The sequence below is a fragment of the Lissotriton helveticus genome, chromosome 3_1 (genome assembly GCF_964261635.1).
Source record: "Lissotriton helveticus chromosome 3_1, aLisHel1.1, whole genome shotgun sequence".
Classification (NCBI taxonomy): Eukaryota; Metazoa; Chordata; class Amphibia; order Caudata; family Salamandridae; genus Lissotriton; species Lissotriton helveticus.
In genome coordinates, this window is record NC_136061.1 from 332,080,837 (window position 1) to 332,105,659 (window position 24,823).

At 46.4% G+C, this 24,823-nt stretch overlaps 1 protein-coding gene across 1 annotated transcript in view; it reads right to left on the reverse strand.

Annotated features, from left to right (window-relative positions):
• Positions 1–24,823, reverse strand: part of P2RX5 (purinergic receptor P2X 5) — a 559,306-nt gene that overhangs the window by 70,254 nt on the left and 464,229 nt on the right. The window contains exon 8 of the mRNA XM_078679950.1: positions 2,525–2,661. Coding sequence (XP_078536076.1) covers positions 2,525–2,661 — 137 coding nt within the window. The remainder of the gene's footprint in view (positions 1–2,524; positions 2,662–24,823) is intronic.

A 24,823-nucleotide genomic window follows, 5' to 3' on the forward strand; every position in this document is an offset into this window, starting at 1 on the left:
CATGGTAGCAGGGGCTCAGTTCATCTGGCTGACAGTAAACAAAATTATTTGTTATCCTAACTTGTGGGGCGACTCCAAAGATTCTCTGTGAAACCAAGAGCAGTTACCTCCGAGTAATGCGCCAAAACAACCTAGAACCTGGCATTGGCACTAAGTGCATTGGTGATAGAATAGGAACTATTATAAACATTGCCATTTTTCAGCAGAGTTCAAGAAGAAGTTCACATTTTGTGATTCTCTCTTAGTACCTTCTGCCTGCATTCCCACAAGGCTCCAAATTGCACGGTTACCCCATAATATGAATCTGAGTCTGTGATTATGTTCCTGGCAACAAGCTACAAGGGTCAGAGCTATACAAGACCAGCACTCTCTATCACTCCCAAAGTCTGCCTATGTGTTTGTCACTATTCTCTGTGCATGGTGTCTGGGATTTGACCCTTAAACATCCCCGATCAGTGATAAGAAAAAGACCACCTACAACTAAAACACACAAGATGACCCAGCACCAGAGTACTCTTATCGAATATATATTTCAATGTGGTTATATCATAACTTTCAATACGCAACACAATATAACAACTGGCTTCTTGAGGATAAGCAGTTTCAAAGACTTGATTGTAGGTATTTTTTCATTCTTTATTTTTCAAAATCATTAAAACATTACAGGATTTCTTGCAGGCTGCTTATCCTCAAGAAGCCAGTTGTTTTTATATTGTGTTGCGCATTGAATGTTATGACATAAACACATTAAAATATATATTCGATAAGAGTACTCTGGTGCTGGGTCATCTTGTAAGTGATTATGTTCCTGTTGGAGACTTAAGTGCAGAGTTGCAAAATGAGAACTGACCTCGTGGCTACATATCCTTCTGAACCAAGATCTGTGGTTCTATCACAGCCAGCTCACTGAAGTGCAGGTTTCTATTCCCACTAGAACCATATTGCATGGTTCTATTTCAGTAGAAGTTGAAGGGTGTAGTTCAATTTTCCAAGAAGTAAATAATTATTTCATCCTTTCAAGACTCTAGAACCGAACTAGAGAAGAAACCTGCCAGTTGGCCACCTATCCTGCTTTGTCCTTAGAGGAACCTCGTAGGTACCTTCTTGCTCCTGTAACTTTAATTTGCTTCAAGCTTCCGAAAGGAGTGGCTGAAGGACTTTGATCTCTACCTACCGCAGAATCTCTTCTCTTAGAATCTATGGCTCTCAAAAAGGAACGCATGATAAATAAATCCTTTTCTAGTGGTTCAGCCAGAATTTGGTACTTTCTCCTTACAGGCTTACTCGCCACGACCTCTTTAGCAACCTTCAAGGAGTTATTCCCTTTCAATGACAACTTTTATCGTGCCACTACTAACAGATTATTCTGTTGACAGCTTCCCTTTCTCAATTCCTTTTTCAATCTTTTCCCTTTTTCCTTTCCTGCTTTTAGTCTTCTGTTTAGATATGTTCTCTCTTCTTCCATATTGATCTTTTCTTAACTTTTGTTTTCCTCTGTCAGACCACCACCTAAGCTCATCTCTTATTACTCCTATCCTTCAGCCGACATGATCTCCTGAGTTTGATTACAGGTTCTATTTTTGGAGGTACCATTTATGGTCTTGATATTACTTACGCTTGTTGCTTCTGCTTCTTTAGTAACTTCATCATTTTCTTTGTAAAGCTTTCCTATCGTTTGGGCTGCGTGTGCACACTATAAAAACCAAACAAATAAATAGATAAATAAATAAATACAAAAATACATCTCTAAGATGTCTTGAGGAGCTGATTAAAAGTCCTGGTAACTTCTTGGGGCGCACTTCTCTTATATGAACTGAGCTCCATAAATTTGCTGACACAAGGTAATTTTTACACCTTTTCAAATATTCCCCTGCAAGCCAACTTGGTCCACTGGCGACCTGAATAGTCGAAATACGATTTTGTTCTGAATCATCTTAGATTTCAGTGGCCTTCCATAATAAATATTCTTAGGGAGGTCTTTTGAACTAACCATATGAAATAGTTACCTATTTCAGCCTTAGGATTTGTGGATCTTTCAGTTAATACATATTTATTCTATAGTTTTACCAGGGCCCTTAACTGTGAATCTTTGTTCTATGTTGTTTTTGAATTCCTTACCTCTTCTGGTCATGTCCTTTATGGTAATAGCTAGATTAAAGATGATGTGCAGGTGAATAGACTTTGTGATGGTAATTGATTTACAAAGAAAGAGCTGAGATCCCCAAAAAATGAGGCTAGAAAAAGTCCTCAATTCCTGATTGCCAATAAAATCCTTAAAAATATAATAAACCTAATCAAATTAATGTTTTAATAGTTTGTGGAATTTTCATGGGGAAGAATAGTTCCTTGGTTTTACAATGACAAATTCGACAACTTCATTTTAATCAAATGTATTACTTCAAAAATGTTCCTATGATTTCTTGGAAACACTGAGGTCACTTTACTCTATAGTAAAATATAACAAAACATATATTTCCTACTGTTTTCTACTCTGAACATCACAAGCATGACAACTATCGCTTACCTGAAGTTGTATCCCGATGAGATGGATTTTTCGGAGAATTTATTGTCCAGGCGGCTGAAGGAATATCGAGGGTTACATTCTGAAGCTGAGCGGTCCAGGTCACAGTTCCATTCAATCTGAATTCCGATGACACCACCCTTTACAGAGAAAAGAAATGGTTGAGGAAGCATCATGTCAGTCCTGTCCCCATGACACTTTTGTCTTAATTTTTAGGTCGAGCCTGGGCAGGGCATGGCCTGCTCTGCGAGGCATGCCGTATTTGAATATGTACTTGAAGCCCTGCCCACTCTCCACCCATATTTCTCTTTGGCTTGTGTCATTGTCCTTTGTAAATGCTGGCTTCAGATTTGTTAATAGGCTTGTTAGTCCCTCCTCAGTACCGCTTCGTATTCATTTGTAACCATCCATTAGGACTGGCCCTTTTACTACTGTTGATACATGGTATGTTTGTAAGCACTATTTTCTTTTAATGAGTTTCTCCTACGGCAGGCACTACGGGGCAGATTTATGAAGGCCTTGCGCTGCCGGTGCGTCACTTTTAACATGGGGAAAAGTGACGCACCGGCGGCGCTAGGCCGGCATAAATCTGCCCCTACGTGCTTTCCTGCAACAATCAGCGCACCATGCATGCTTTCACTTTCCAAACAGCCCAAGACGATGGCGGCAGCTTCTTTGAAATGAAATAGGTCTCGCATTCACAAGAGTTGCAGCTATTGGCATTGTAAATGACAATGCCTTTTATTTATGTGTTAGTTATCAAAACAGATAAATAAAAGGCATTGTTATTTACAATGCCAATAGCGTAAACTCTCGCAAAATCGAGACCTATTGCATTGCAAATGCCTGTTTCAGTTAGGAAGAGAGAACCTGCGAACATAGGAATGTGCAAAGAGGCTGCAGCTATGACCAAAATGTCAAGTGCTAGTTTATTTGGTCGTTTATTGCTAGTTTATGGCATGATGGCTTTAGAAGTCCTGAAATACGGTCTATTCTTAAAGTATTGTTTGAAACTGAGTAAGGCAACACTTATTCAGCAGAACTCTTACCACTCTGTTATGTTGTATTTTGTTATGTATCTTTAAGATACAAAGCCTCGTGATAGGAATGCTGTGAGGTATTTAGAATATGGAATGTGCATCTTAAGAAGAGTGGAGCGGTTGCAGAGAAGTAAGGCTGCCTTGTAGCTGCTCCCTGGCACTCACCTGTATTTCTTTTATTCTTACAATAAACCTAATCAATATCTATGATTGGCCTCCTCTTTACAATTGGCGACGATGGGACATTAAGAAGGCGGACCCAAGGAATTTTAGAACCACTGGGTGAGAGATCAAGTCAAGACTTGTGAAATTGCGAACTAATTTCACATACCGGACTGCAAATGAATACATGAATATTGCGGTAAACGGAAGCTGGAAAGAAAAAAAAAAAATTGGAGCGACATACCTTTAATTTAAAAACAATTGTATGGTCTGCGTGTGTTGCCTGTTGAGTCCCTAGTGCTGCGTCTTTCAAACAGACAGTGGGATTCGGGCGAGGAGTACGCGAGAGAGAGGTGTGCGAGCAAAGCCGTGCTGCATCACAGAAAAGGACGTTGTGGCGCAAGGTCACGCTGCGTAACCTACGTGGCGGCCATCTTTGTTAAGCGAGTCGCGGAATTGAGGCAAAAACAAGTTCGTGTACACGACAAAAACACTAAAGTCAGTACACAATGAAAGAATCAGTCCGGAATTAATCTTCTTAAAGAAACTTTCTATAAATACAGTGGATTTACAGGTGAGGCTGTCGGGGAGTGGTAATTTACATATATGAGAAGATACAAGAGTTAAAGAGGAAGTAAATAGTCTACTATTTAAATAAAAGGAAGTTTATGGAGAAAGGAGACTCGAGTGGGAGTAGTGACACAGATATTATTACAGTGAATACAGAAGGAAGGATGGCACAACAAAACTTTAGCATTAGTGCTCGTCAACCATTTTGGGCTACTGGTACTCAACCAGAAATAAAATGGATTGAGTGGAAAGAATACTTTATAAATTATATAGAGGCTGTTGATGAGGAGAAAAAAATGAAACCAGAACAGAAAAAGAGAATTTTGTTACATTCTTTGGGAGCAATTGGTTTAAAGACTCATTCTCGTATGAGTAAAGTGGAAGATACTAATCTTAATGTTTTTGAAAAGTGCATAAATAACATGGATAAATATTTCGCACCTAAAGTGTGCATGGGGGTGACCAGACACAAATTTTTTCAAAGGAAACAGAGTAAGACAGAAACAGTTGATGAGTGGATTGATGACCTGAAGAAGTTAGCAATTGATTGTAAATTTGGCGCTATCAATGATGAGTTGATTCGAGATCAGCTAGTTATGCATAATAATAATACGACCTTGCAGGATAGACTATGGGTGAATGGTGATGCGCCATTAGACGATGTTCTAGCCATCATGAGGAAAGCAGAGATGTCGGGCAGATGTTCTACAGTAATAAAAGAAACGGAACATGAAAAACCCCCAGGCGCAGTTTGCAAAATTTTACAACAGAACAAGACCCAGACAAGATATCAACAGAATCCAAGGGGACCAACAGGTTATCGACAGAGTCCACAAGGAAGATGGAATAGCCAACCAGTGAGGTTTCATAAGAAAGATACTGGAGGAGAAGAAAGAAGATGTTCTCGTTGTGATAGCAAAGAACACTTAGCTTTTAGCAGGACCTGCCCTGCTATTAATAAGAAATGTGGAATCTGTGGATTGGTTGGACATTTTTCAAAAATGTGCCGCAAACGTAGCAATGTAAAATATGTTTGGGATGAAGAAGAGGTTACTATTGAGGAGGATGAAGAAGGGTTGGAATGGGTAAAGAACGTAAGAGGTAATTGTGTCATCAACATATCTGATGAGGCACTAGAAGGGAAACCTTTATGTAAGGTGTCTTTTGGTGGTGTAGTGGTAGAAGTATATGCAGATTCTGGATCTCCTTATATTGTAAATGAGGAGGTTTGGAAAAAAATATTTTGTAGGGAAGATCATTGTTATGATGAGAGGGAGATTACCAAGAAGCAAATTCAATCCAGGTTGGTTGTTGGGAGGAAATGTTAAGCAGTGGTCTCCAACAGAAGTAAAGAATGACTTGGAGTTACTTCATTCTAAAAGTAAAGAGTTTTATGATAGACACTATGGGGCAGATTTATGTTAACTGGCGCATCCCCAGGGATGCGCCAGTTAACATGCGCCACAGTGCGCCACAGCTCCGCCACCCATGGTGCGCCGCATTTATGATGCGGCGCACCATGGGGCAAAGACGGCACAGATGCGTGACGCATCTGTTCCGTAAAGGTGACGCATTGCTGGAGTTGCGTCGCAAGCGCGACGCAGCTCCAGCAAGGCTCGGGGGTGCCCCATCTCCACAATGCTGCGTCAAGACCTACGCCTGCTTCAAGCAGGCGCAGGCTTTTGACGCAGCATTGGCCTGAAAGTGACTGAGTGAAATCTTATAGATTTCACTCAGCCACTTTTGCGAGGCGCACCTGCCCCGGAACGCCCACCCTGCGCTGGAACGCCCACAAGCGGCGCAGGGCTTTACAACGTGACGCATCTGCCTAGATGCGTCACGTTGTAAATCGTTCGTAGGGATGCGCCACGTTTACGCCGCCTTGCGTGACGCAACAGCGGCGTAAACGTGGCGCAAGTGCCTCATAAATCTGCCCCTCAGGCACTAAAAGTGTGAATGTTAATGTAGGTGATTGGGTACGTGTTAAGAAACCTTTTAAAGTACCAAAAGGTGAAAGTCGTTTTGATCCACAGAAACAAGTCATTGAAGTATTGAGAAATGCAGTTAAATTGAGTGATGGGAAAGTATGGAATATGAAAAGTATTGCTTTTAGTCAAGATAAATCTGAGGAAGGAGATGCAGGTATCACAGATAATCAAAATATGTATGATTGGATGGAAGACCATTTTGAGAACAGTTGTCTGCAGGCACAGTTTGCTGACTCTGAGGGGAATACTGATACCATGCGTGATTCACTTGTTGTGAGTCGACCTTCTTGTGAAGAGGGGGGAAGTGTTACTAGTCAAAGTAATCGTGATATCAACGGTGATTCCAATAATTCCGCAAGTACTTCTAGTGATCCCAGTTTTGTTGAATGTGGTAATGGTAAAAGAATTTCTACGTTACCTTATAAATTCAAGGACTATGTCATGAATTGATATTAAATTGTTCACACACATGTTGTTCTTATTCATCATTTCTTTTCTATTGTTTTTTTAAAAACAAAAAAAAATTTCCTTTCATTTTAATTGTTGAGGGGGGGGGGTATGTTATGTTGTATTTTGTTATGTATCTTTAAGATACAAAGCCTTGTGATAGGAATGCTGTGAGGTATTTAGAATATGGAATGTGCATCTTAAGAAGAGTGGAGCGGTTGCAGAGAAGTAAGGCTGCCTTGTAGCTGCTCCCTGGCACTCACCTGTATTTCTTTTATTCTTACAATAAACCTAATCAATATCTATGATTGGCCTCCTCTTTACACACTCACATACTCGTTTAATCCACCTTTCCCTAGAATGCCTAATTCGCAACAGAAACCACGAATAGCTTAGTTAGAAGTTCACATAACATAACGGCATTGCAAGATACACGTTTTAAACAGAATTAGCATCTAAAGTTTGGACAACAAACATTCTCCAACCCGAAGCCTTATTCAACTCCCTAAATGAATACCTCTAGAATTCCAGTCACTAGAAGGTAGTGACTGGAACCAGATTTAAACACACGACAGTCAGCTGGTCTCTTTTACACCGCGATAAGAAGACAGGAGGGCTTCAGCCCATCCTGGACACATGAAACCTATACTAGTCTTTTATTATGGGTTTATCCAACATGGTGGTCTTAATGGAGAGAGTGATTTCCAGTCAGAATGGATGCTAAGCTACAAAGATCTCCCGTTGCCCTTTGTAATGTGTGAGAAGTTTGCAAGTCCTGTCTTGTTTGCACATAAGTCATTGCGGTATTTGTAAAATTCTACAAATAATTGATGGGATCTGCTACTCACGAGATAAGACTATTAGAACTCTTTAGGGTGGCTAACTTCAATAAATATGAACAATATTCCAGGTTAGGAGAGTTCTAAAAAGTTCCTCAAGTGCAGCACCCAGGATCACGTATTACCATCACAGAACTCCTTCATTCGGTTTCATTGTAACTAGGTGGTTTCCCTCAATGCCATTTCTGTGATAGCAGTTCACTTGCACAACAGAGCGATCCAATGTATATTCATATCTGTTTCGGACGCCATCAGTCTAAATTGGAACTGCAGCAGGTTCTAAACACCTGCCATGAACCAGGCTGTCAATAAATAATCAGACCTTACACCTCACCTAAATAGTTTGCTTATATATCTCTAATACATATAATTTCAGGCCTTTAGAAAAGCAATACAAGGAAGACTCTTCTTATACTGAATGCCTTTTGCCTCAATAAGGTTCATTGTGTTCATTTAGCACTAAATAACAAATAAATATAATGAGATACAAAAAATAAATAAACCCTTTCTGGAGCCTCCCAGAGATTTTAGTTTATTTGAGGAGCTAAGTTTAGACCCACCAGGTGGGGCATTTGCAATCAAGGTAGACATGTCACTCTTCTGTGTCCACAAAACAGTACCTGCCTAGGACATCTAGCAGTTAGTTACTGAAGCCAAACACAGGATCAGAATTGATGGGGTAAAAATGTAGAGGCAGACACGTTCAGCCAATATTATGCTAGGTCCATCTCTGATTGACCGCTATTTTAGTAAAGACATATATTCTGACAGCAGCTGTAAGCATGTATGACCAACAAATATCCTTTTTTTATCAGATGACTATTGCAAAATAGCTCAGAAATACAGACGTGTTAAGACTGGTGCCTGATTCTTAAATCCCCACACATGGTTTAACCATCCATTTTTAGTGATGTTCTCTCTTTATGTACTAGCCTTAGAAACGAAAATGAGAGGACTCCAACCCTCAATTTCATTAATGATGTTAAATACCCTGTTCTTGAAATACTCATTTTAAGCCTTCCAAATCCGACTGCCACTAACCTGAGAGTCTTGAAAGCAGCAAAGAAAGACTAGGTCCTGGTTGCAAGTTTCGGGGTGCGGAAGTGAGGCGGCAAGCCACCGCCTGGTCCCCGGACCACCAAACTCGACCACTGGCCGCCCTCCAGAATATGAATTTCCTCATAGTCTGGTCCTTTGGCGTTCCCACAGCAGTGCCTTTCTAAATGGCACTGCAATGGCAGCATCAAAGCATGTTCCTGCACTGGATGGACTGTTAAGTCTATGTCATGCAGGAACTAGGCATGCATGCACACAGGGGGGCACACCATGTGCCCCCTGCATGCCTCCTATCGGCCATGAGGAACTGAGGGGCACTGTAGGGCAGGGGCGACATGTGGGGGGAGGAGCATAGCCCCACTGCATTCTCGCAGTGGGAGAAGCAAAAACATAAAATGGCATTATAAATACCATTCGAAGTTTCTGCTTCTTCTAGTGCGAGAAAGCAGAAGAGTTGGTTGGGGGCGGGCAGGTGGGCGGTCCTGCTGTAGGGCAGGGGAGGAGTGGCTTGCCCACTCAGATAGCCCTGACTGTTTGGTCTGCCCCAGGGCCCACCAAACCAGTCATTCGCAGCCTCCCTTTTCTCCATTTACGCTGCATGCAGCCTACATGGAGAAAATGGCCTCCCCATTGATGCCTGTGTGGTCGGCGTCTCAGCCAATCACCACGCTGCCATTGCAGCATTGTGATTGGCTTAGGGTAGGGGAGGGAGGCTTCATGCGGCTGCTTCCCGTTGCCTAGAGGATGACGCAGACCGACGGCGCGGGACCGAGCCAGCGAAGATAAGTTAACTTTTATTTTTTTAATATTAATCCCACTGCACAACCCCCTCCCCGCGCGCACCCGCCCACCCCCGTGTCATACCGGCCTTGACTGCTGTAGGGCCTCCTTTGTTTGCTCACCGCCACCCTAACAAATGCGGTTTCACCGCCGTGGTTAGGGTCGCAGTGAGGAAACTTGTAGTATGCTTGGCAGTTCCACACTGGCACCGCAAAGTGATGGAGCAAGGATTCGCACATGAAGCGACTTGCTTGTACTCATCAACCTCGAATAACGTTAATAAAGTAACCAACATGTTCGTTTGACTAATTCTGCATATTTTACATCAACATTGGGTGTCTGAGTGAAGCTTGCTCATGTGTTTACTAATAATAATACGCTTGCATCTAAGATGGCTGCTGCTACGCGAGGGTTTCTATTGAGCATGCGTCTGTCATACTCACGTGACATGACGTATTAGTTGTTTTGGAGGGAATCTGCCTCTTCTGCGCACTAGTGCTAATATGGCTGCTCTATGTTCTCACATGCGAGAAGCTTGCACTGCTGCTTTCGCCAAGCTGTTCGTTCTGCCTAATCCTAAGGCTATAGTTAAGATTAAGATAATGGGTATAGAGTAGAAATACATGGTATACAGTGTATTATTTTATTCTGTGTTCTAAAACTGTTTCTTTTCCATTTCATGTTGCACTTTGAAAACTGGCCTGGCTTGTAATGCTGTACTCCATATTTGTTGAAACTGCGACTGCGCGAAAATCTTAAGTCTCCGGAACAGTGACCTTTGGACTATGGCCAAGGAACTGAGGGGCATATTACCAAGGGCCTTATCGCCGCTTTAGCGGGAATTTTTCAGTTACAGGTTGGTTATTGGTTACAGGTACCAGTGACAAGGATTGGTAAGTCAAATGGTATAGGACCTAGCAGGTAAAATATCTGGTAGTTAGAGCATAGGTTACCTGATTTAAGAAATGTGTAATTGATTATGGGCCCAGGTGAGTATGGTAAATTTATAGTCGGGTGACATTTGCACTCTACCAGTACATTTCTTTGGTAGCAGAGGAAAGGTTAGGGTTTAGTTAAATAAAGGTAGTTAGTTAGTTGGTTGGTTAGTTGGTTATGAAAACATTATTATGATTGATCGATCAAATGTGAGATTATTTGAAATGTTTTGAAGTTTTATTGATTCTGTTGATGCTTTATGAATTTTATGTATTAACCAAAATCGTTCGTACCTGTTATATGTTTGTTTGGAATCCCCGGGGGCAGAATAGCGGGTGGTAAATGGAAGCCACACTGCAGTGAGGTCACTTACTCTCAGGAAGTTAGTGCGTGGTTAGGTAAAGCCGGAAGCACTATTTAGGGTTTTTCTGTATGAATGTATGAATAAATGATAGCAAAGAGTTCGCTAGCAAAACTTTTAGTGTGATATCACCTAGAAAGGGTCACACAGAAGGAGTAGCAGGTTCGTCTGAGCTTGATTGATAGCAAAGGGGTTCGCTGGTGAAACTTTGGCCTTAGTATGTATCCCAGAGTGGATGAGTCCGAAGGAATAGCAGGTTCTCTAATGCTTGTGTGAAGGGTAGGTAGAAGGGATCTACTCGTAGTATATGAAAAGTAAACGGAAGGGATTTACTTGCATTGAAATATATCTTTCCTTTCTAGTCACTCGAGTACAGTGTCGAATGTTTATACGTTGTTGATTAAAAAAGAATTGCACTTTAAATAAAATAATTGAGGTTTTGCATTACCTTTTGAAGGAGGGAGTCAGTTGCGGAGCTGCGCTGACGTCACTCAGAGCCGCACTGGTATTGGTTGAGACAGCGGGCGTGTAGCTTTGATAGTATTGTATTGACTTATTTGCCTGCTACGCGACGCGCGACGCATGCCGCTATTACCTGCTGCTTTTAAATATTCTAATAACCTGTTGGTTTAATTTGTGTAGCATTACTGGCACTACTCTTTGCTCTATTTTGCTCGCGCTCACGCTGTTTAGCGCTAGAACGCCGTCACCTCTCTTCTTGTGCGTGGGGCTCTTCTGTTAGGACTTACCCGCACTTAAATTGGTTGGCACCCACACTTGCTGGGATAGAGGGATAGCTGAGGGGCTCTTTAGGAACTCGCCGCTTTTGGCCGCCATATTGGGTTGGGTCACGAAGGTTAATAACATCTTTGGGCGCCATCTTGAGTGAGGGGCCAGTGGCTTGCCCTCACTGGACTCTTGCATTGGAGGGGGAGCCTACTTAAGCGAGCTGCCTTCCGTAGTCAGGTAGACTTATTTGCCTGCTACGCGATGCGCGACGCATGCCGCTATTACCTGCTGCTTTTAAATATTTTAATAACCTGTTGGTTTAATTTGTTTAGCATTACTGGCACTACTCTTTGCTCTATTTTGCTCGCGCTCGTGCTGTTTAGCGCTAGAACGCTGCCGCTCTCTTCTTGTGCGTGGGGCTCCTCTGTTAGGACTTACCCACACTTTAATTGGTTGGCACCCACACTTGCTGGGATAGAGGGATAGCTGGGGGGCTCTTTAGGAACTCGCCGCTTTTGGCCGCCATATTGGGTTGGGTCACGAAGGTTAATAACATCTTTGGGCGCCATCTTGCGTGAGGGGCCAGTGGCTGATCTTTTGCAGCTTAGACCCCAGCAGACCGATTCCACGGTCATACCAGAGCAACTACTTTGTGGTCTACTGAATGTCCGCTCCCTCTGTAAGCACCATATGGAGATTGTTTTTCTTATCGAATCCTGCGGGCTCGATGTGCTTTTCCTTACGGAAACTTGGACTCGGGCGGACTGTAAGGTAGAACTGGACTTTATTGACCTTATCTATGATCTTTCCAACTCCCATAATAGATTGATAGTTCTGGGAGATTTTAATCTATGGCCCAACGGGCCCTCAGACTCTGCCTATCAAGAACTGTGTCAGGCCTGTAATAACATTCAGCTGCAGCAGCTGGTCCTTTCTGCGACTCACCAGAAAGGTCATGCTCTGGACCTGGTGTTTGCTGATGCCCAGCATGTAGTGGTGAATGACATCAGGCCTCAATGCTGGACGGATCATGCGCTGTGTGAGAAGTTGGCCTGATATATAGTGCTCACTATTCTAGTGATCACTTTGTATCATACCAAACAACCCTTATTGATGATTGGTTGTAAGTCAACCTTATTAGACCAGCTATCCTAGTAGCATGGACACGAGCAGTCTTGAGGTTAAACTCTAGAGGGCGTGTTAAGCCAGCTGTTTTACCATCACATATACCCCTTGAACACCAAGTGAAAGGACACCACACAAGTTGTTATGAAAATAAAGGATATTTATTTATAACAAGACTACCCTGAACTCTTTATGAGTCAGGGAGCTAAGCACAATACAAAACTCTTACGAAAATACTTCAAGTTGCACAATTTACACAAATGCCCGAGGGGCACGAAAAACCATATACACAAAAAGTGGAATGCGAAATACTAGCAGGTAAGTAACCAGATCCAGAGGCTTCAGGATCGCTAGGACTACCCTACTGAACCCTAAGGTTAGGAGCAGGAGGCCTAGGGAGATCGGGTGCAGAGTGTGCACTCTCACGCGGGATGCGGGAAGAAGTCTATGGATGCTAGCGTTTCTAAAGTTACTGTTTCCGGACGAATCCGACTAGGTAGACTGAAAACGACAAAGGATCTGGACACTTGGATAGTGAACCTGTGCTGGAGTACCGAAATACTCAAATTACCTAGCCCAGGGGCCACGGCTGCATAGGGTTCAAAAGACGTCGGGAATCCTCGTTGAAGTCTATGGAGCCTGAAAGAAGAAGTTGCTGGCAGGCGACCAGTGAAGAAGTTCGGTGTGATCCAAGGCTGGATCAGTGAAGGAGACGACCTGAAAGCAGAGGGGACTCAGTTCTTAATCACTAGCCAGTGATTAGGTGGGCACCAGGAGGGCACCGGATGAAGTCACCTCGACCAGGTGAGTGGGCGACGCTGGACTCGGCAGTCACACAGGCTAGGAGGCGTTGTCGGCGTCCAGGCTGGAGGTGCGAGCTGTCCCACGAGGCTGTTGGCTGTCGGCGATGCTGGACTCAGGATTTGAGCAACAAACCTAGGCAAAGGCAAGCCCACGCGGTGGAGTCGAGATGGCGTCTGGAGTGGACCAGGAGGGTCCAGGGCACTTCTTGTTGGACAGGAAGCAAGGGCCAGTCTAGGGGACCTAGACCAGCGGTGAAAACGTCGTGGTACGTCGTCAAGAGGGTCACTAGCCAACGGGCAAGTGACCGGACAACGTGGCAAGCAGCAAAGAAGCAGAAGGGCCCCACACAGATCTCGTGGATGCTGGGAGGCTGGACTTCGGTGCTGGAGCTGCTTAGGGTTAGGGCTTCTCAAACCCCGATGCGCTTACTCGAGGGTCTCTCGGGGGTCGTGCTGGTGAAGCGTCGTGCAGGTCTTGAAGATGGCCGGTCCCACGGGTCTCGTCACACCCATGAATCTCAGCTGGGCTGGATGATGTAGGTAGAGGTCAGAGATGGCAGGGAATCTGGGTCTCGTCGAGCTGGGCAGTCTTGATCCTGAGGATGGACGTGCAGCAAACCGCAAGAGCTTCGATGGTGCCTGCTGGTGCAGGGTGGCTACTCCTTAGCCACAAGGGAGAGTCTTCAGAGAAAGTCAAGAGTTCCTTTCGTGGAAAGTAGTTCAAGATTCAAGATTATCTAATTTGGGAAGGGGGCCAGCTCCTACCTTTATCCTAAGAAAAGGGGCTGCCACGCGACTAAGTCCAGCCCTATGGGTGGGACCAGGAGGGGGGTGGTTACACCCCTCTCCTTTGTCCGGTCTCTCCCCGGCTCATGGGCTGGTGTGCCCCAGGAACTGGTTTGAGCCGGCATATGCACAGTGAGCACCGGGGTGCCACTTGCAGTCACCTTCCTTTCAGCCCTGCCTACCTGGGATACACAAAATCCTGTCTGGGATGGTGCTAGCACCGCCCCTGGCAGGAAACCCTTTGTCCAGGCCTCCGTTGCTGGAAGGACTCCCAGCAGCAGGAGGGCAGACTTGTGTCTCGGTGGCAGCATCCATTTTGTGGAGCTGAGGCTGTGTCTGACTTTAACCGGGGTTCACAGTTACATACATGTCGTGTCCCTCTAGAAGGGTGGCATGCAAACCCCGTTGCCAGAATTGGCGAGGGGTTAGTATTCCAATTTGTATGACACCTTACTCGACATGTTTTGATAATGCTATACCAAAGTTAGCATTTAACCGCGAGGATTATAATGCACTTAAGAGTATATGGTATAGCGTTATCATGGAACAGCTATTTGGACTTGGTTCCGCAAGCTGCAAACGGGCTCGGCTCATGCCAGAGCACCATCTCACATAATTCCAAGCACTCTGCCTTCAGGATTGATAAGGCCTGCCATAGGAGTGACTGATAGGAATATATGTGTCCATTTTAGGGTTAGATATAGGAATACTATATCTAAAGCAAAGGGTGTTTACACCACCTTGCCCCAGCTGTCGTGCAGCCAGTTGTGTCTGTTTGGGTGGCCAGCCAGGGGTGGCATAATACATGCTTCAGCCCCTGGTAGGCCCTTGGTACACCTATGCCCTGGATACCTAAGGTATGCTGTACAGGGACTGATAAGGTGGCCCAGTACCAATTGGTAAAATGCACCTAAGGTACATGGTTGTAATTTAGAGAGAGAACAGCTAGGCTGTGGGTCTGATTAGCAGGCCCACAGCCAGGGAAAGTCGTAAACCAGTGAAGCAAAAAAAGCAAAAATCTGGGGTGGCCATGGGATTGCAGACCCCACTCTCCTACATAACCCCCCCCCCCAAACTTAGGGACATTAAACTAACCTTGACCAGGTGAGTCTTCTTGCTCTAAGTGGAAGTACCTGGAGAGACCATTTGCATTACCATGGTCAGTTCCTGGGCGGTGCTCCACTGTAAAGTCCATCCACTGCAGGGAAATGGACCACCTAAGAAGTTTGGGGTTTTCACCCTTCATTTGATTTAGCCATAAGAGGGGCTTATGGTCGGTCTGAACTTTGAAGTGGGTACCAAACAAGTATAGCCTCAACTTCTTCAGGGCCCAAACCACAGCAAAGGCCTCCCTCTCAATAGCTGACCAACGTTTCTCTCTAGGGGTCAGCCTTCTACTTATAAAAGCAATGGGCTGGTCATGACCATCAATATTCAGCTGAGATAGAACAGCTCCCACACCCAACTCAGAAGCATCTGTTTGGACAATGAAAGGTTTGGAGTAGTCTGGACTCTTGAGAATAGGTGCAGTGCACATGGCCTGCTTTAGGTCATCGAATGCCTTCTGACAGCTAACTGTCCACTGAACTTTCTTTGGCATTTTCTTACTTGTCAGGTCATTAAGTGGAGTCACAATGGTTCCATAATTTCTGACAAATTTCCTGTAATAACCAGACAGGCCCAAGAAAGCTCTGACCTGTGTCTGGGTGGTTGGAGGAGCCCAGTCCTTTATGGCCTGTATCTTGCTCTCCAGAGGTTGAACTTGGCCTCCACCTACAAGGTGGCCCAAGTACACAACTTGACTCTGCCCTATCTGGCACTTAGTAGCCTTGATAGTGAGGCCTGCCTTTTGCAGGGCCTCTAAAACTTTCCTCAGGTGGATCAGGTGATCCTCCCAGCTGGAGCTAAAGACAGCAATATCATCTAGATATGCTGCACAAAAGTCATCCAACCCAGTGAGAACTTGGTTCACCAACCTTTGAAAAGTGGCAGGGGCATTTTTCAAACCAAAGGGCATCACCACAAACTGGTAATGACCTCCTGGGGTAGAAAATGCTGTATTGGCCTTGGCATCCTCAGCTAACCTGATTTGCCAATAACCAGCTGTTAGGTCAAATGTACTTAAGAAAGTTGCAGAAGCCAACTTATCTATCAGTTCATCTGCCCTGGGTATTGGATGGGCATCTGTCTTAGTGACAGCATTGAGACCCCTGTAGCCTACGCAAAACCTCATCTCTCTCTTACCATCCTGGGTGTGAGGTTTAGGCACTAGAACTACAGGACTAGCCCAAGGGCTCTCTGAGGGTTCAATGACTCCCAATTCCAACATCTTTTGTACTTCAGTTTTTATGCAGTCCCTGACGTGGTCAGGTTGCCTGTAGATTTTACTCTTTATAGGCAGACTGTCTCCAGTGTCCACCTCATGTGTGCACCAGTTTGTCTGACTGGGGGTCAGAGAAAACATTTGTCTGAAGGATTGAAGGACTTGCCTACAATCCTGTTGCTGATGCTCAGAGAGGCTGTCAGAAAAGACTACACCATCCACTGACCCATCATCAGGTTTCTGAGTGAGCAGGTCTGGGAGAGGGTCACTCTCTTCCTCCTGTCCCTCATCTGTGGCCATGAGCAAGCCCATGTCCTCCCTGTCAACAAATGCTTTGAGCCTATTCACATGAAGTACTCTGTGAGGTCTCCTGGGAGTTCCCATGTCCACCAAATAGGTGACTTCTCCCTTTTGTTCAATGATGATGTGGGGTCCAGACCATTTGTCTTGGAGAGCTGCTGGGGCCACTGGCTCCAACACCCACACCTTCTGTCCTGCATGGTAAACAGTTAGGACAGCCTTTTGGTCATGCCAAGCTTTTTGAAGTTCTTGGCTGGCCTCCAGGTTTTTAGATGCCTTCTCCATGTACTCTGCCATCCTGGAGCGGAGACCAAGTACATAGTCCACTATGTCAAGTTTAGGCTTTTTGAGAGGTAACTCCCATCCTTCCTTCACAAGACATAGGGGTCCTCTTACAGAATGTCCAAACAAAAGCTCAAAAGGGCTGTAACCAACCCCCTTCTGTGGGACCTCTCTGTAAGCAAACAGAAGGCAGGGTAAAAGGATGTCCCATCTTCGCCTAAGCTTTTCTGGTAACCCTTTTATCATCCCTTTGAGGGTCTTGTTGAATCTTTCAACAAGCCCATTGCATTGTGGATGATAGGGTGTGGTGAATTTGTAATTGACACCACATTCCTTCCACATAGCAGTCAAGTATCCTGACATGAAGTTTGCACCTCTGTCAGAGATCACCTCCTTAGGGAACCCCACTCTGGAGAATACTCCAACCAGGGCCCTTGCCACAACAGGAGCTGTAGTGGTTCTAAGGGGAATAGCTTCTGGATACCTGGTGGCATGATCCACTACCACCAGTATAAATCTGTGCCCAGATGCTGTTGGGGGGGTCCATTGGTCCAACAATGTCAATCCCCACTCTTTCAAAGGGAACCCCCACCACAGGTAGTGGTATAAGGGGGGCCTTTGTTGTGCTACCTGATTTGCCACTGGCTTGGCAGGTGACACAGGAACGACAAAAGTTCTTAGTGTCCTCAGACATATGGGGCCAGTGAAAGTGTGGGGCAAGCCTGTCTCAAGTCTTATTCTGGCCTAAGTGACCTGCAAGGGGAATTTCATGGGCCAAGGTGAGAAGGAAACCTCTCAGAGACAAGGGGATGACCAGCCTCCTGGTAGCACCAGGCTTGGGGTCTCTTGCCTCAGAGTAAAGGAGTCCATTGTCCCAGTATGCTTTATGGGCACCTGTGGCATTCCCTGCAGCCTCAGCAGCAGCCTGCTGCCTGAGGGGTTCAAGAGAGGAACAGTCTAACTGGGCCTGCCTCAAGTCTGCCCTGGAAGGGCCCCCTGTCCCAAGAAACTCAACCTGTTCAGGCTCAAGCTCTTCTAGGACAGTTCCTTCTGGGGTCTTGGGGTCAGTCTCCTGAGAGAGCTGATCCATCACCTGAGGCAGGGGGGAAGAGTCAATCTTACCCCTACTGCTCCTTCTCTTGGGTAGTGTCTGGTCCATTGTTCCAGGATCCAGCACTAGTTCAGCTGGGCATTTCTTGGCCTGTGACCTAGTCACAGCAAGGACATGTGCTGACAACCCTAACATCTCCACGTGAGTCCTACACTCCACATCTGACCATAAGGAGGATTCCAAATCATTGCCCAAAAGACAGTCCACAGGGAGGTCTGAACTAACAACAACCCTTTTGAGGCCATTTACCCCTCCCCAGGAGAAGTTAACAAGTGCCATACTATGGGAGGTAGTGGCATTGCTAGCATTGGTCACCAGGTAGTCTGCTCCCAGTATTACCTGGTCAGGGTCCACAAAGTTAGGTGTCACCATGGTGACACTGGCACAAGTGTCCCTGTAGGCTTGAGCCATCTTTCCATTAATCAAAGGTGTCTGCCTGTACTTGCCCAGAGTACTGGGACTTATTGTAGGGGTCATATCCATGTCCCCAGTACAAACAAGAACAGCCTGAGTAGGTGTTCTGACTAAGTCAGAGCCCGCCTCAGTTCCCAGGGTTAACCCCACTATAGCCTTAGGAGGATTACTACCACTACTAACTGTACTAGGGGGTGCAGATGCCTTAAGGGCAGTAGTGGTAGGAGTTGGGCCTTTCTTGGTGCACTCACTAAACCAGTGAGTATTACTTTTGCAGTATTGGCACCATGGTTTCTTCTGACCATTCTTCTTCTTTTGGGAATTCTGGGTGCCACCCTCTTTAGATTGTTGGGGCCCTGTTGAAGACTTCTGGTCATTTTGCTTATTCTCATTACCCTTGGGATCTGCTTTCTTCTGGCCACCACCCTGGTTCTGGTTCTGCTGCTTGACCCTTGTCCTGACCCATCTGTCTGCCTTCTTTCCCAATTCTTGGGGAGAGGTCAGATCTGAGTCAATAAGGTGCTGATGCAACAACTGATTTTGACAATTACTTAAGATTTGTTCTCTCATAATTAGATTATACAATCTTGTGTAATCTGTAACTTTACTTCCCAGTAACCAGCCTTCAAAAGCCTTAGTGGCACAATCTACAAAGTCAGCCCAATCTTGAGACTGAATTTTCTGGGTGTCTCTGAACAGCAACCTGTACTGTTCAGTGGTTAAGCCAAACCCATCAATCAGTGTATTTTTCAAGACTTGGTAATTGTTAGCATCCTCAGCTCTAGTAGTGAGGAGCTTATCTCTACCTTTACCTTCAAAGGAGAGCCACAAAATAGCTGCCCACTGACTCTGGGGGATGCACTGGACAGTGCAGGCCCTCTCCAAAGCAGTCATCCATTTGTGGATGTCATCCCCTTGTTTAAAGGGGGGGCACTATTTTACTCAGGTGTCTAGTATCAAAACTCCTGTCTTTATCCTTAGGGATATTGCTGCCACCAGTGGGGAATACCCCACTTAACTGTTGCTCTCTAGCAAAGGCAAGCTTCTCCTTGGCAAGGGCAAGTTCTTCCCTCTGAATCCTCAGATTAGCCTGTTTCATCCTTGCTTCATGTTCTCTCCTCTGAGGGGAAGTTATTCTCCTCTGGGGAGAAGTCATTCTCCTCTGAGCAGAGCCATGAGAGTGCACAGATCTATTGGAGTCCCTAGAATGAGATCTATCTCTTCTAACTCCAAAGTTAGGCCTGCTTAGGGTCAGTACTGGGGGTCCCCCAGATCCTTCCCTATGTAGGTCTAAGTTGGCCCTAGTAAGTCTGCTGACTAGCTCAGGACCATTGTCTGCCTCATCCCCAGAAATAACCTCTTCATCCTCTTCCTCCTCTACTTCATCAGTTTCAGGGAGGTCAGGATCACCAAGGGTACCTTCTAAGGGGGGCATGCTCCCATCTGTATGAGAGACCTTTCTAGCATCATAAGTCTCTAAGAGACCTAACAGGAAAGGAGTGGTAGGGTTAGAACCCTGTTTTAGTTTCCTGGAGGTACACAATTGTCTCACCCCCTGGAAGCTAAGGGCTGCATATCTGGAAGTGACCTGTGGAGGGTCAACAACCGCAAGGGGAGTCTCTGAAGACTCTCCATGGGTAGACATGCTTCTAGTGTGGTGTAAGTGATGCACCTACCTACACTATGGGTTTACCTACTGATCCCTTGCTAAGAGTTGTAGTCAGGGTGTGCTAAGCCCTGTTGCACTACAACAGCTGGTTCAGTAGAACTCAGAGTATTCTAAGTTAAGTTATATGTACCTGGGTACTTATGTGATCTTTCAATTGATATTCTTAGGATACGTGCGAGGTAAAACAACAGCAAGCTCAAATCCCAACCGCTGCACACCAATGTGAGAAGTTGGCCTGATATATAGTGCTCACTATTCTAGTGATCACTTTGTATCATACCAAACAACCCTTATTGATGATTGGTTGTAAGTCAACCTTATTAGACCAGCTATCCTAGTAGCATGGACACGAGCAGTCTTGAGGCTAAACTCTAGAGGGCGTGTTAAGCCAGCTGTTTTACCATCACATATACCCCTTGAACACCAAGTGAAAGGACACCACACAAGTTGTTATGAAAATAAAGGATATTTATTTATAACAAGACTACCCTGAACTCTTTATGAGTCAGGGAGCTAAGCACAATACAAAACTCTTACGAAAATACTTCAAGTTGCACAATTTACACAAATGCCCGAGGGGCACGAAAAACCATATACACAAAAAGTGGAATGCGAAATACTAGCAGGTAAGTAACCAGAGCCAGAGGCTTCAAGATCGCTAGGACTACCCTACTGAACCCTAAGGTTAGGAGCAGGAGGCCTAGGGAGATCGGGTGCAGAGTGTGCACTCTCACGCGGATTCGGGAAGAAGTCTATGGATGCTAGCGTTTCTAAAGTTACTGTTTCCGGACGAATCCGACTAGGTAGACTGAAAACGACAAAGGATCTGGACACTTGGATAGTGAACCTGTGCTGGAGTACCGAAATACTCAAATTACCTAGCCCAGGGGCCGCGGCTGCATAGGGTTCAAAAGACGTCGGGCATCCTCGTTGAAGTCTATGGAGCTTGAAAGAAGAAGTTGCTGGCAGGCGACCAGTGAAGAAGTTCGGTGTGATCCAAGGCTGGATCAGTGAAGGAGACGACCTGAAAGCAGAGGGGACTCAGTTCTTAATCACTAGCCAGTGATTAGGTGGGCACCAGGAGGGCACCGGATGAAGTCACCTCGACCAGGTGAGTGGGCGACGCTGGACTCTGCAGTCACACAGGCTAGGAGGCGTTGTCGGCGTCCAGGCTGGAGGTGCGAGCTGTCCCACGAGGCTGTCGGCGATGCTGGACTCAGGATTTGAGCAACAAACCTTGCAAAGGCAAGCCCACGCGGTGGAGTCGAGATGGCGTCTGGAGTGGACCAGGAGGGTCCAGGGCACTTCTTGTTGGACAGGAAGCAAGGGCCAGTCTAGGGGACCTAGACCAGCGGTGAAAACGTCGTGGTACGTCGTCAAGAGGGTCACTAGCCAACGGGCAAGTGACGGGACAACGTGGCAAGCAGCAAAGAAGCAGAAGGGCCCCACGCAGATCTCGTGGATGCTGGGAGGTTGGACTTCGGTGCTGGAGCTGCTTAGGGTTAGGGCTTCTAAAACCCCGATGCACTTACTCGAGGGTCTCTCGGGGGTCGTGCTGGTGAAGCGTCATGCAGGTCTTGAAGATGGCCGGTCCCACGGGTCTCGTCACACCCACGAATCTCAGCTGGGCTGGATGATGTAGGTAGAGGTCAGAGATGGCAGGGAATCCGGGTCTCGTCGAGCTGGGCAGTCTTGATCCTGAGGATGGACGTGCAGCAAACCGCAAGAGCTTCGATGGTGCCTGCTGGTGCAGGGTGGCTACTCCTTAGCCACAAGGGAGAGTCTTCAGAGAAAGTCAAGAGTTCCTTTCGTGGAAAGTAGTTCAAGATTCAAGATTATCTAATTTGGGAAGGGGGCCTGCTCCTACCTTTATCCTAAGAAAAGGGACTGGCACGCGACTAAGTCCTGCCCTATGGGTGGGACCAGGAGGGGGGTGGTTACACCCCTCTCCTTTGTCCGGTCTCTCCCCAGCTCAGGGGCTGGTGTGCCCCAGGAACTGGTTTGAGCCGGCATATGCACAGTGAGCACCGGGGTGCCACTTGCAGTCACCTTCCTTTCAGCCCTGCCTACCTGGGATACACAAAATCCTGTCTGGGATGGTGCTAGCACCGCCCCTGACAGGAAAGCCTTTGTCCAGGCCTCCGTTGCTGGAAGGACTCCCAGCAGCAGGAGGGCAGACTTGTGTCTCGGTGGCAGCATCCATTTTGTGGAGCTGAGGCTGTGTCTGACTTTAACCGGGGTTCACAGTTACATAAATGTCGTGTCCCTCTAGAAGGGTGGAATGCTAACCCCGTCACCAGAATTGGCGAGGGGTTAGTATTCCAATTCGTATGACACCTTACTCGACATGTTTTGATAATGCTATACCAAAGTTAGCATTTAACCGCGAGGATTATAATGCACTTAAGAGTATATGGTATAGCGTTATCATGGAACAGCTATTTGGACTTGGTTCCGCAAGCTGCAAACGGGCTCGGCTCATGCCAGAGCACCATCTCACATAATTCCAAGCACTCTGCCTTCAGGATTTATAAGGCCTGCCATAGGAGTGACTGATAGGAATATATGTGTCCATTTTAGGGTTAGATATAGGAATACTATATCTAAAGCAAATGGTGTTTACACCACCTTGCCCCAGCTGTCGTGCAGCCAGTTGTGTCTGTTTGGGTGGCCAGCCAGGGGTGGCATAATACATGCTTCAGCCCCTGGTAGGCCCTGGGTACACCTATGCCCTAGATACCTAAGGTATGCTGTACAGGGACTGATAAGGTGGCCCAGTAGCAATTGGTAAAATGCACCTAAGGTACATGGTTGTAATTTAGAGAGAGAACAGCTAGGCTGTGGGTCTGATTAGCAGGCCCACAGCCAGGGAAAGTCGTAAACCAGTGAAGCAAAAAAAGCAAAAATCTGGGGTGGCCATGGGATTGCAGACCCCACTCTCCTACACGCTGGTCTTATTTCATCTCTGCCTACCTGCAGTCCTGGGTGACACAGGGCAGAGCAATATCAAAATGGGCAGACCTTGGTCCAGACTTTTAAAGTCTCCGGTTCTGCCTACCCTTCTTCCTGGAGGGTTTGTACTTGGAAATGATGTCGATGAAAGCTATGTTAGTCTTTGTCGGCAGATCTCCGATTCTCTGGATAAGGCAGCTCCACTGCGTCGATCAAGGAACAGACAGAATCGTGCTATGCCTTGGTATACCCCTGACCTCTTGCAGCTAAGGTTGAGATGCAGGCGGGCTGAGAGGGCATGGAGGAGACACTACTCAGATGTAGAAAAAACTATTTTTAGATCGACTCTACAGGAATACAAAGCACAGATTAAGTGTGCTATGGCAGTATACCTGGAGGATACGCTAAACCAGGCGACTAATAAATCACAGTCTCTATTTAAGATTGTGAATGACCTCTCCCACCCGGTTGGTGCCATGAATACTATTCCAATCTCACAGGCTTTGTGTGATTCTCTGGCATCCACCTATGAGGATAAGATCGCCACGATTCTGAGTGGACTTGCAAAGGAGGCTCTGTCTTCCTCGACCTCCTTGGACAATTTACCTCAGCTGAGCCATTTCTCTTCTAGCCCGGGAGCTCCGGAAGAACCTTCTGGTCAACTCTAGCTGAGCTGTCCCTCTCCTAGCCCGGGAGCTCCGGATGAATCTTTCAGTCGACCCCCGCCGTGGTATTCTTCCCTCGGTGTGGGAGCTCCGGAAGAGCCTTCCAGTCGACCCCGGGAGAGCTGTCGATATCTCGGTTTTCGAGCTCCGGAAGTACTTTCCAGTCGACCCCAGCTGAGCCGTCCTTTTTCTAGCCCGGGAGCTCCGGATGGATCTTCCAGTCGACCCCCGCCGTGGTATTCTTCCCTCGGTGTGGGAGCTCCGGAAGAGCCTTCCAGTCGACCCCGAGAGAGTCGCCGGTCCCTCAGCTTGGGAGCCCCGGAGGTACCTTTCGGCTCTCTCCAATTGGATGATCTTTTCCCTGGCCTGGCTACCGTGGGAGCACCATCCATTGATTCCCTGTTGAGCCGCCCTCCTTCTATCGGGGTGGCCTCTGAGGAACTCTCTAACCATTCTGTGCGGAATGGTCTCCCTTTAAGTTCGGGAACCCTGGATGAACCTCCCAACCACCCTCAGTTGAGTTGCTTCTCCCTGCCTTCCTTTGATGAGTTCTGTAAACTGGCACTGACTGTTTCATCGGGTTCTCCGCTGGACCCTATTCCGCACAGGATCTGGAAAGCATTCCAGGATGAACTCTTCCACCCCTTGTATTCCATCTGCCAGCAGTCGCTTGCTACTGCGACCGTCCCGGAGAGCTGGAAGCTAGCGGTGTTTTCCCCCCTTCTGAAAAAACCCACACTCGATCCTACCTGTCTGTCAAATTAAAGGCCGATCTCCCTGCTCCCTTTTCCGGTTAAGATCCTGGAGAAGTTGGTTACCCGCTCCCTATCTAGTTTCCTTGAGGAGAAGGCATTGTTGGATGTGGCCCAGTTTGGGTTTAGGCCAGCGCACGGGACAGAATCGGCGCTGGTGGCCGTGTTAGACAATCTCCGTTCGCGGGTCGACACAGGTCGGGCAGCATTTT